A 12,002-nucleotide genomic window follows, 5' to 3' on the forward strand; every position below is an offset into this window, starting at 1 on the left:
CAGTCCCTCCACGGATGGTGGGGTCACGGGGACCACGCTGGTGATCCGGGCACACGAGGTGGGGGCCAGAGGGAGGTCAGCCCCCGGGGCTTCGGGCCTGACTCAGATGAGTCTTGCTGGCTTTAAGTAAACCTGCTGATCTCACATTTCACTCAGCCCTAAGTCCTCAGGGGTGGGGCCGCAGGGCCCTGGCCTCACTTTTTCTCGAAGAAAAACTGGGTGTTAGGCCCTCCCTCGCACTGCTCCCACTCCACCCGGCTTGAAAGCACCTTCGGGCCCAGGTCTTGGGCTAAGGCACCTTCAGAGTCCCAGGGCACAGCCCTGCCAGCTGGACCCCTGCCCGCATCCACGTGGAGCATCAGGGCAGGGCCTCCGCTGAGGTTCTAGACTCACTTCTTTCAGGACAGAGGTGGCACCCCACAGACGAGGGGAAGACAGCAGGTCCACTCAGACCTGCTTCCAGACACACCCCACCTGGGGGGACGTGTGCCCACTGCCTACTCAAAGCGGGGAGACTTCCTCAAGGTCCAGACACCTGGATGGGGTCCCTCCCATCTGGGTGGGGGGCTGGATCCTGCTCAGTTCCCTCAGAGCATCAGGACAGGTCTCCCTTCCTGGGGACATGCGGGTGGGCCACTGAGCAGGGGAAGCAAGGGGTGGTCCCCATGTTGTCTCAGCTGGTGGGCCCTGATCACACAGAGCCCAAGGCCGCATGAGATGCTGGAACCAACCCGAGAGCCTCCCCTTGGAAGTGATGCTTCTACCTGGCCTTTGTGGGGGAAAGTCTTGGACTAAACTATCTTCAAGACAGTTTAGTTCGTGGGCCCCCTCCCTCCAGTCCACCTGCTGGGTCCCCAAAGAAACAGAACTGATGGCAAATACCCTGGGAGCAACCTTGGTATCTGCCGCTGCTGACCAGCATGGGGCTGGACTGGTGGTAGTCCCGATGTGACAGCCAGAGCAGGTGTATAGGGCTCGGTGCTCGGGCGAAGCCAGCGTTTTGAATTCCAGGGCCACTGCTCACCGGGCCACCGCCTCGCGGGGCAGGGGGGCCTGATCCCTGAGTCATGGGCTTCTCTCCCAACCACAGCAGAGCTCTCGGGCCAAGGACACCTGGCCACCGCCCTGGTCATTGCCATGTCCACCATCTTCACCATGGCCGTCGCCATCGTCCTCATCATCATGTTCTACATCCTGAAGGCCAGGCCATCCGCCCCAGGTACCGCCTCGCCCCCCACACCCCTCACCAGCCCCCTCCCCATGACGCCAGCTGGCCACTCATGCCCCCTGTCCCCTCAGCCTGCTGCCCCAGCACCCCCGTGAAGAGCCCAGAAGCCCCCGTGAGCGAGGAAGAGGAGAAGAAAGAGGCGCAAGGTGGGCAGCAGCCCCTGGAGCCAACAGTAGGAGGTGGGGGGCTGGAGCATGTCCCCCTCCCACCCCTAAGGAGGCCAGGCCCTGACGCCCCCTCCCCTTCCCACCCCCACAGACAACGTGGTGATCTTCTCCGAGAAGGATGAATTTGAGAAGCTCACGGCGGCTCCAGCCAAATCGGCTAAGAGGTGGGTCAGGGAGACAGCCCTGGCCGAAGCGGGGGTGGTCTTTGGGGTCTGAGCAGGAAGGGGAGCTGGGCCTGTGGGGGCCACAGGGTGGGGGCGGTGGTCCAGGGTTCTCAGCGCACGCGCCTGCCTGCTCTCCCCTGGGACCTGAAACCGCTGGCTGTTGGCTCCATGTCTCGGCCTCCAGCGGGCACTGGGTGGGGCTTGGTCTCTGTCAGCCAGTCACCAGCACATACAGTCCTTTGTTCTTAAATAAGTCTTCAGCCAAACCACAGGAACCGAGTGGAGTGCCTATAAAGTTGTTTATCATCTGTGTGGAATGATTTTGGGGGGATGACTAGGGCCATGGCCCCGGGCGAGGGACAGGGTGTGACTGGAGCCCACCTCCTGTGGGGTATCCCGAAGGCCCCCTCCTCCCCGAAGGGGGTCCCCATCACTCTGGGTGTCTGCATCCTGAACCCCGCTCCTCCTCAAAGGGCGTCCCCGTCACTCTGGGCATCTGCCAGACCTGGTGCTGCTGGAAGCCCGTCTGCTCGGTGCAGATCTGGGCCCGCAGAGCGGCGTCTCTCCACCTTGCAGTCTGTGCCCGAGCCTCTAGGGAAAGCAGGGACAGGTCTCGGCGCCCACGGTCCCCACCCCCGGGGCAGCGGGCCAGGCTGGCTGGCACGGCACCTGTAACTGTGGTCCTGTCTCTGCAGCGAGAATGACGCCTCATCAGAGAAGGAGCAGCTGCTGAACCGGAGCCTGGACAGCGACGAGGAGCCGGCCCCAGATGGGCAGGGCCCCCCGGAGCTGTGCCTGCTGTCGCTGGTCCACCTGGCCAGGGACAAGTCAGCCACTGCCACCCGGGCGGCCGGGGTAAGGCCCGTGCCCGACTCTTCCACAAACGCCGCCTTCTGCTGAATGCGCTCTGCCAGCGCTGGGGGTTTCTCCCTTGGGCCTCAGCAGAAGACAGGTTCAGAATCTGAGACTGAAGACAGGGAAGTTAGTTCTCTTGTCATACAGCTTGAGAGAAGAAATGAAGAAATAGCCAAGAGAAAAAAGGTTAAATTGCTGGGAATAGCATGGGACAGCAGAATCCCTTGTAAATGTATTGGAATAGGACCAACCAGACAAGACGCTCATGTGGGCACATGCGTGCATGCACACACACACACGCCTGCTGCCCAAAGGCTGGGCGTGCATCGCGTGGGGGCCAAGATGCACCATGAGGGGTCACTGTCCCCACCTGGGCCTGTTAGCTCTGCTCCTGGCATCACTGCTCACAGCGAAGGTGCCCAGTTGGAATTGCAGTGGTCGGGTCTTGACAGTAATGTGCCCTGGTGCCCAGTTCACTGACCGCTGGGGGTGGGGGCTGTGAAGTTGTCCAAAGAGGGTGGCTCCAAGGGGCCTTGTGCACCCGCCCCCCTACCCTCACCCCAGGCCCCCAGCTGCCCGCCCTGCAGGGAGAGCATTGCATTGCTCTGTGGCTGCAGAAACCCCCACCCCCACCCCCTGCTGAGCTGGGCCGGAGGGTCGGTCCTTCTGGAGAGACTGAAGCTGGTGAGGCCGGATGTGGCCTCTGGTTGTCTGTGAGTCTGAATGTCCAGTGGAGCGGAGAAGCCCCATGGACACTGAGGGCGCTCAGCCGGGTGACCCCAGGGAGGGCTTTCTTCTGTGAATGTGACAGACGTTCTGGCGAGGATGTGGCTCAGCATTTCTGACACGGAATCAGGAAGGGGCCCCGCTGACATGGAGATGGAAGACGTGGGCCTGTGCTGCTGACACCCCCTTTCTGAAAATTCATACTCTCTTAGCTTTTTCTGGGCTTCCCTGGTAGCTCAGTTGGTAGAGAATCTGCCTGCAATGCAGGAGACCCTGGTTCAATTCCTGGGTTGGAAAGATCTGCTGGAGAAGGGATAGGCTACCCACTCCAGTATTCTTGGGCTTCCCTGGTGGCTTAGATGGTAAAGAATCCGCCTGCAAAGCAGGAGACCCGGATTCAATCCCTGGGGTGGGAAGATCCCCTGGAGGAAAGCATGGCAACCCACTCCAGAATTCTGGCCGTGGACAGAGGAGCCTGACAGGCTACAGTCAATGGGGCCACAAAGAGTTGAACATGACTGAGCAACTTTCACTAACTTTTTTCACAGATTCAGAGTCGAAGGAAGAAGATACTGGACGTGTATGCCAGTGTGTGTGGTGTAGTGGAAGGTATGGGCAGGTGTGCGACCCTGACTCCCCAGGGACCCGCCAGCACTCTGGGTGCCCCAGGAGAGGCTGAGAAGAACCCCCTCCCAAGTTGCTCATCAGAGTGGGGGTTGGGGGGGCAGGCCAGTGGAGGTGTGGGGGGACGTGTGTTTCAGTTTCTCTCTGCTGTTCAGGTGAGTGATGTCTGTTCTGCCATCCAGCTCACTAACTCATCCCTCTTCATTCTGCCATGGAGCTCATCAACTGAGCTTTAATCTCGATTGTTACCTTTTTCAGTTCCAACATTTCCATTTGGTTCTCCTTTATATTTTCTATCTTTTGTTAAGGTTTTCTTTTTTTTTTCATTTGTTTCAAGTGTGTTTGTAATTACATGCTGAAGCACTTTGATCACGACTTCTTTACAGTCCTTGTCAGATAACCTAACATCTCTGTTATCCTTGTCGGCATTTACTGATGGTCCTTTTTCATGCGTTTGGGGTCTTCCTGGTTCTGGGTGTGATGAGTGACTCTCTTTTGAAACCAGAACAGTTTCACGTGACTCTCTGAGACTCGGGGTCTCAACTGCACCCTCTGCGCAGCTGGTTTCCTCTGACACACCTGGGCTGAGGGGGGGTGCCCCCGTCACCCCCAGGCAGCTGTGGATCTTTGAGCCCAACCTGTGCAGGGGTGTGGGTGGACATCCGCTGCTCCGAGTGGTCTCTACCAACACCGTGGTGGCGGGGAAGCCTGTGACCAGCTGCCGGATGAGGAGGAAGCCAGGGTCCCTGCCTGGCCTCCGGGGGTGGACCTAGGCTCCCATCCCACTTTGCTGGCATTGGAGGGAGTGGCACCAGGGTTGTCCTATGGCATTTTGCTGTATGAAGGCAGATACTGTCTGTTTTCTTCTTGGGAGGAGAGCATTCCACCTGTGCTGGTGGGTTGTCAGCTGTACTTAGCAGGAGGAAGAGGGGAGAGCGTGGAGTGAAACACTTCCTGGCTGAGTCTAACATATAGCGGGGGCCAAGGACTGCTAGGGCAATGGCTCAGGTGACCCAGGCAGGACTGTCCTCGGAGCACCTTTTAAGAATGACTCTGGTCCCCTAAAGGGACCTGATACTGGGAGGGTCACCTGAATAAGTTGGCCACGTCCAGTGGAGCTGCTGGGGTCAGGGGAACAGACAGGCTTCGAGTGTGGCTGGCAGTGTCCCAGGAGTTGTTCACCTGAGGCATGCATTCTGTGTGGTTTTCTGCATTTGTGTTATATTTTACGATTTTAAAAAAGGTTCTAGAAATTCTGTTCTAGGGTGTCACGCTTCTGCTGACGTCTGACATGGCCTTTTGTCCCTCAGGCCTCAGCCCCACAGAGCTGCCCTTTGACTGCTTGGAGAAGACCAGCCGGATGCTCAGTGCCACGTACAACTCGGAGAAGGCGGTGGTGAAGACGTGGCGCCACCTGGCCGAGAGCTTTGGGCTCAAGCGGGATGAGATCGGTGGCATGACGGACGGGCTGCAGCTGTTCGACCGCATCAGTACGGCTGGCTACAGCATCCCCGAGCTGCTCACCAAGCTGGTGCAGATTGAGCGGCTGGATGCCGTAGAGTCCCTGTGTGCAGACATCCTGGAGTGGGCGGGGGTCCCGCCGCCCGCTGCCCCGCCACCCCCCGCATCCTGAGCAGGGCCGCAGTTCCCAAGGCCAGGCTGTCTCCTCTGCACACCAGAGGTACCTCACTGGTCCAAGGAACAGGAGGACACAGGCCTGTCTCCCAGTCTAACCAGATAGAAGATCCGTGTGGACATGAGGTTGCGCTGGCCTCACCAGGCACAATGGGTCGGTGCGCATTTATCTGGCCCACCCCGACGTGCTCCTCCACGGACGTGGTTGGCACCGCCCGGCGTGCACTAGCGGTGCCTGGAGGACATAGTGAAGCCTGTCTGTCCTGTGGGGAGTTCACTGCCCCAGGAGACTTACTCTTCTGGAAGACGGCACACAGCCCAAGGGGATGTGGGAATGGGGGCACAGTTTGGGGGAGCTGCTTCCCCGGGGAGTGGGGTGGGGGCACCCCATGAAGAACGCAGCTCCGAGGTTGGGAAAAGTCTGCAGAGGCACCACGTCCTCCTGCTCCAGGCTCAGTGTGGGTCTGCACCGTCTGCGGGACCCTGGGCTCACTGTCCCCGCGGCCCTTCTGCCTGCAGGATGCCTGCCCCCCACGGATGTCCAATCAAGGGCAGCCTCCTGGCTTCACTCACTGCTGCACAAGTCCAGCCTCAGGACCCGGGGTCCCTGAACTGCCTCTGCTTTCTTTCTCAAGTGGACTGGACCCTCTGGGGCAGTAGTGCTCAGGGACACAAGTCACTTTCTTCAAACAGAAATGAGTGGTTGGCTCTGCTGGGAAAGGGAAACACGGAATCCTCAGGCTCCAGAGGGCCTTGGACAGGGATGTGCCTCGTGGGCCTCCCAAGCCCCTCAGGGAACGTGGGGTCTGTAGCCAGGGGGACCTGGTCTGCTTGTGCTAACAGGGGCCGATTTCTTCCCTTCCCAGCGCTCAGTTTGTTTCTCTTCTGCAAATAAGAGGTTATTCTGTGATTCTAAGTCAGAGTAAAGTTGGGGCGAGCAGACCTGAAGGGGGTCTGGAGACCATGCCAGGCCTTCCACGGATGTGAGTGTACTGTGAACCGTCCGGGGAAACGGGAATGGAAACAGAACTGAGTTCTCACTGTAACTTCAAGTGTCTGGCAGACACTGAGAGAGGGGCTTAACAGCCTTGTTCTGGCAAATTCCCTGAGGACATCTGCTGTGGCCAGAGCCAGGAACCAGGGGTGATCATGCAGGTTGAGGGTGGTTAACTGTGAATTCTCTGCTCAGCCCCCAGGGACACACCTGGCCCTGGTTATTCCTAAATTGAAACCAGTTTCTGGCTTATACTTTTGTGAAATGACGAGTCCCATGACTGACAAATGCTTCTGGGGAGGAAACCAGGTGTATGCGGAGGGCAACACACAGCCTCCCACCCCTGAACGCAGAACATGCCGGCCATTTAACACCACTGTTGTTTGTGGTGTCAGCCTGCTGTGCCCCCGCAGGACACACACACACACAACCTGGTTACCCTCTGTCCCCGTGGCCCCTTGGCACAATCCCGGCTCTGTGATGCTGCTGCTGCTGAAGCCACCTTCTCTGAGGCTGCTGACATCAGAGGAGGCGGAGCGGGCGGCCACAGGGCCAGCGGCACCAGGCCTGTCTCAGGGGCTCAACCCACCGTGTGCAGGGAGTTCGTCCTGACGGTGACTCAATCCTTTGTCATCTGCTCACTTGGAGACAAACCCAGGCAGGGGTCACTCTGGAGGGCTTGAGCCTACATGACAGGTTCAGACCACTGAGTCTACAGGGACTCTCACCGAGCAAAGCTGGGCTCCCCCTGCTGTCCCGTGTGGCCACAGCCACTGTTCCTGCTGAAATAAACACACTCAGAAAATACCCCGGCCAGAGCTGTGGGCCCTGGCCAGTGGAACCTTCATTGTCAGTGTTTGTGTCTAGGTCTGTTTATATAACTTATTATGTTTTACAATTTCAATAAACTAATAACAAGAAGACCCCCGGCTTCCAGGGATCGGCTGGGGGAGGTGGCGGGGGCGGGGGGTGTGGGTAGGCAGGTCTGTGGCTCTGCTCTTGGCTGTCACCTGTGTGTGATGTGCTATGGGAATCCCATCTGAGGCCAGCGGGGGTCCCAGCTGGCTTCGTCCCCCCTGACAAGGGCTGCCTGCCTGTAGTGGGAGCCAAGGGGTTGGAGCAGGAGCCCAGGCGGGCACTGCTGCTCCAGTGGTCACCATCCAGCCAGGCTACCCAGCTCTTCCCTGACTTGGGGAAGTGAAAGTCGTTCAGTCATGTATGACTCTTTGCAACCCCGTGGACTGTAGCCTGCCAGGCTCCTCTGCCCATGAATTCTCCAGGTAAGAATACTGGAGTATTCTCTAGTTCCCTTCTCTAGGGGATCTTCATGACCCAGGGATTGAATTCTTTACTGTCTGAACCATCAGGGAAGCCCTAACTCATGGAAGACCAGCCATAGAGACAGCGGGACAGGAGGAGGCCTGAGAAGGGGACAGAGGGGGCGCCTGTAGACACCACAGGGCGGGGGACCACGCGAGGACCGGAGGGGCTCAGGGAGTTCTGTGATGACATAGCCGAGGGTCCACTGCAGGGCGGCAGTGAGAGCAGGTAAAGAGCAGAGGGGCAAACACAGCTTTTGAGAACTCCTACACAACAGGACCTGTGCCTCGGGGCCACCAGCAAGAAGACAGCCTGCTCTGGCAGTCTCCCTGGTGTCTTAAGATCGCAGGGCCTGAGCATGGCCAGCAGATGCCTGGGGCGGCCACCTGCCTCCCATCCTTTCTGCTGCCCAGGGTCCTCCCACCTGGAATCTCCTCAAGAGTCCTGTGCCGGGTCACCATGACTCTCGCCCCCATACTCAAACACAACCTTTTGTGTGGTCACGACACACACACACCCTGTGTCCCGAACCTGAACACGGCAACTCAGAAGCTGTCAGCACAGGCTCACCTTCTAGATGAATAAACTGTGACTCAGAAGGGCTGTGTTCAGGGTCGCAGCAATTTCCAGCCCACCTGCCGCTTCCACAGCCAAGAGGCTGGCAGGGCCATCCAGACACACCAGCTTCACCAGCATCCTGGTGGGTCGTCCACACACACCAGCCTCACCAGCATCCTGGCAGGGAAGCAGTCACACTTAGAAGGACCAGAGGCACTTCCACACCCTCCAGGGCTCCCCAGGGCAGTTAATTCAGACTCGGTGGCGGTGGGGAGGGAAAGGACTCTTTAAAGCCCACCCTGGTGACTGCGATGTGCAGCCCAGACCGAAAGCTCACTGCTTTAGATGAGGGACTGGGAAGTGGGACACAAAGGGTCACCCACCCTCAGCTCAGCTGCGGAGTCACTGAAGGTCAGACCATGGGGGGGGCACACCTGTGTGTTCCTACACACGCTCCCTGTGCATTTACATATGTGTAAAATTTTAAACATGAACAAAAATACTTTCAAACAGCAGCAGGACATTAAAAATAGAAACAGGAGTTCTGTTTTCTTTCTGCATCCCCTTGTGTTCCCCATACCGCAACACCCCTTAGACGTGCACCCTCATGGGAAAGTGTTTTAGGCACATTGAACACGGCTCTTCAGAGTTGAGTCTCACTCACTTGTTTATCATTTTCTTTGTTATTTCATCTTGCCTTTTAGACTTTCTGAAATCATTTTCTTCCTCCTGAAGTATGTCCTTTAGAGGTTTAGGTGGAGCTTGGTGGTGGTAAATGTTTGGTTTGTCTGAAATGTCCTGGGAAGGGTGATGATAAGGACGCCTCGCAGATGGCTGTGGGGAGTCACCCACCTGTGCTGCCCTTTCAGCTGACCTGTCTTCTCTCTTGGCTGCATGTAAGCATCTGCTGGTCTTTGGTGTCCTTCCGTTTCTTCCAGTTTGATGTTTCTAAGGAGCGATCTCTTTGCACCTGTCTTGCTTCTAGTTCATTTCACTTCTTGAACTGGAGAGTTGTGTTTTCCATCCTTCTCGTTTTATCCCCAGCCATGGTTTTCTCAGATTTCTCTGTGGCATTTTCTCCTGCTGGAGCACATTTACACGTGTGTTAGATCCTTTCATGCTTCATCCTCCACGTGAGTCTTCTAGGTTTTTCTTGCTTTCCTACAGGCATTCTGCATAATTACTATGACCAATTCTCCTTTTAATCTTATCTGTTGTCTGATTTCAATAGTTACATTTTCATTTCTGTAAGTTACTTTCTGAAAACTTTACAGTCCATTTTGTTAGTCTCTTGTCTCTTCTTAGTACCTCTAGCCATCTTGTTTCTTTGAACCTAGCTAACATGGCTTATATTCCACTTTGGTATCTCAGCTGCTCTCTTCAACAGTCCAGTGTCACTGAGGCAGGGTCCCACATGCCCTCTGAAGACTTGTTGTTTAGTCACTAAGTCATGTCCGACTCTTTGTGACCCCACAGACTGTGGCCTGGCAGGCTTCTCTGTCCACGGGAGGATAGAGGAGGCAAGAATACTGGAGTAGGTTGCCCTTCCTCCTCCAGGGGATCTTCCCTAGCCAGGGATCAAACTGCGTCCTCGCATTGGCGGTTGACTCTATACCACTGAGCCACCTGGGAAGCACCCTGCAGATGGTCTCACCACCTGTGTTGCCTTCAGAGGTCCCAGTTCTGCACAGGTCATGTTTAACCCACCACCCTGACGGCCCCTCTTCTCTGCCCTCCAGGTCAGGGCCCTGGGCCCCAGGCCTTTGTGACCCACCTGTCAGTTCTGGCTCCAGGGGGTCTTGTACATGGCCACCAGCTAGGGGCGTGTATGTGTCCCCGACATTCTTAGCTGCATGGCAACCTGCAGGATGGAGTCAGTCCCTCCCACTGGAATCAAACTCTCTACTTACTCCTTATTCCAGCAGGTGTGGAGAGGCTGGAGGAGCAGATGTGAGTCCCAGCCAGATCCGGGTTGACCCCCAGCATTGCAAGCTCGCCCTCTCCTCTTGGAGGGTCACCGTGTGAGCAGCTGTGGCCAGGTGCTGGGCCGTGCCTCTTCCAGCCTGAGAGAGGGCAACAAGGACAAGACCCAGCCTGAGGGTCTGATGAGGATCAAACCACAGAACAGATAAGAACGGCTGAGTGCTGACAAACAGGAGAAGCTTCCTTCTCTAATCCGGCCTGTTTATTGGTCCAGATGAGTTAGGATGACTTCCCCGTGTTCTAAAGGGAATTCAGATTGGGATCAGTTTTGGCTGAAGCATGTGAAGTACTTGGGGAGACAAGACCCCGACACAGCAGAGTCCCACCGGGAACTCAGGCTCTGTTTCACTGGGTCTTCCTCCACGTCCCCCTGGCCAAGCCTGGGCAGTCGCTCATCAGGTTCTGAACCTTGGTATGTGATTCCTCCATAAATTTTGCCATGTAAACCGCTAACTTATTACTAACACTGAAGTGAAACATTAATTTCTAGTTAGTGATTGTGGGAGTATGTAGAAACTCTGAATGTGTGTGATTATCTTGCAACCGGGCACCCTGCTGAGCTTCTAAAAGAACCCCACAGCCCCCAGGTGGGCCCGTCACCTGCACCTCCCTCCCCAGTTATGCTTCCTGAAACACCGGCTGTGTGTCACAGGATGGGTGGGTGGGCTGTTTCAGTCCCAACTTAAATAGGCACATATCCAGTGTCTCATAGTGCTCACTGATTTCATAGCCTTTTAAACATATTTATCAGGAATGTAAGTTGAATTATATTTTAGGCATTTATTGAGTGTATGGTTTTCTATCCTTGCTTGGCAAATATAATAAAGTATGTAATTTTTACCACAAAGCCAATCTGATATTTCTAGAATGCATGCTTCCCCAGCTGGTGAAGGATTAATGTTCCTGTAATATACAGTTGGTGTTGTTCTTATTTCTTTGAGATTTTTGAAACATACTTTTTTGGACAATTTTTGGTGCTGGGCTCATGCTGTGTGAAATGAATTAGAATTTTTTTTCTACCTTCTGGGCCAGTTTAATTAGTTTTAAATATTTTCTCTTTGAAATGTTTAAACAATTCACCTACAAAACACCTGAAATTAATGTCATTTAAAAAATTTTCACACTTACAAAAGACTTAAATGATTTTCTATTGAAGATTTCTTGAGACAATTCTGAGAGTTTGTCTTTCTCTAGAAAATAGTCCATTTCATCCAGATTTTCAAATTTATCAGCGTAGAGCAATTAGTTTATTTGTATTTATATTTTAAAAACCTTTTTTATCCTAAATATTTTTGTTCATGTTCCTGGCTTTCTATGTTTTGCCATGTCTATATATGCATTTTGGAGAAGGCAATGGCACCCCACTCCAGTACTCTTGCCTGGAAAATCCTATGGATGGAGGAGCCTGGTAGGCTGCAGTCCATGGGGTCGTTGAGAGTTGAACATGACTGAGAGACTTCACTTTCATTTTTCACTTTCATGCATTGGAGAAGGAAATGGCAACCCAATCCAGTGTTCTTGCCTGGAGAATCCCAGGGACAGGGGAGCCTGGTGGGACTGCCGTCTATGGGGTCAAACAGGGTCGGACTCGACTGAAGTGACTTAGCAGTAGCATATATGCATTTTAGTTTTCAGTTAAAAGCAATCTCTTCTGCTTTTAACACTTACTCTGACATTTTCCAAAAGCATTCTTGTAGACTTCTTCATTCTCGTCAAGGTGAAAGTTGCTCAGTCGTTGTCTGACTCTG

At 55.0% G+C, this 12,002-nt stretch overlaps 1 protein-coding gene across 1 annotated transcript in view; it reads left to right on the top strand.

The window, feature by feature from the left end:
* EDAR (ectodysplasin A receptor) overlaps positions 1-7,257 on the top strand; it is a 52,263-nt gene extending 45,006 nt beyond the window's left edge. Inside the window, exons 7-12 of the mRNA XM_070478926.1 lie at positions 1,091-1,219; positions 1,300-1,374; positions 1,487-1,559; positions 2,255-2,414; positions 3,689-3,749; positions 5,075-7,257. Of these exons, the coding sequence (XP_070335027.1) occupies positions 1,091-1,219; positions 1,300-1,374; positions 1,487-1,559; positions 2,255-2,414; positions 3,689-3,749; positions 5,075-5,397 (821 nt within the window). The 3' untranslated portion in view covers positions 5,398-7,257. The remainder of the gene's footprint in view (positions 1-1,090; positions 1,220-1,299; positions 1,375-1,486; positions 1,560-2,254; positions 2,415-3,688; positions 3,750-5,074) is intronic.
* Positions 7,258-12,002: the final 4,745 nt, after the last annotated feature.

This window comes from Odocoileus virginianus, chromosome 2, assembly GCF_023699985.2.
Source record: "Odocoileus virginianus isolate 20LAN1187 ecotype Illinois chromosome 2, Ovbor_1.2, whole genome shotgun sequence".
Lineage (NCBI taxonomy): Eukaryota > Metazoa > Chordata > Mammalia > Artiodactyla > Cervidae > Odocoileus > Odocoileus virginianus.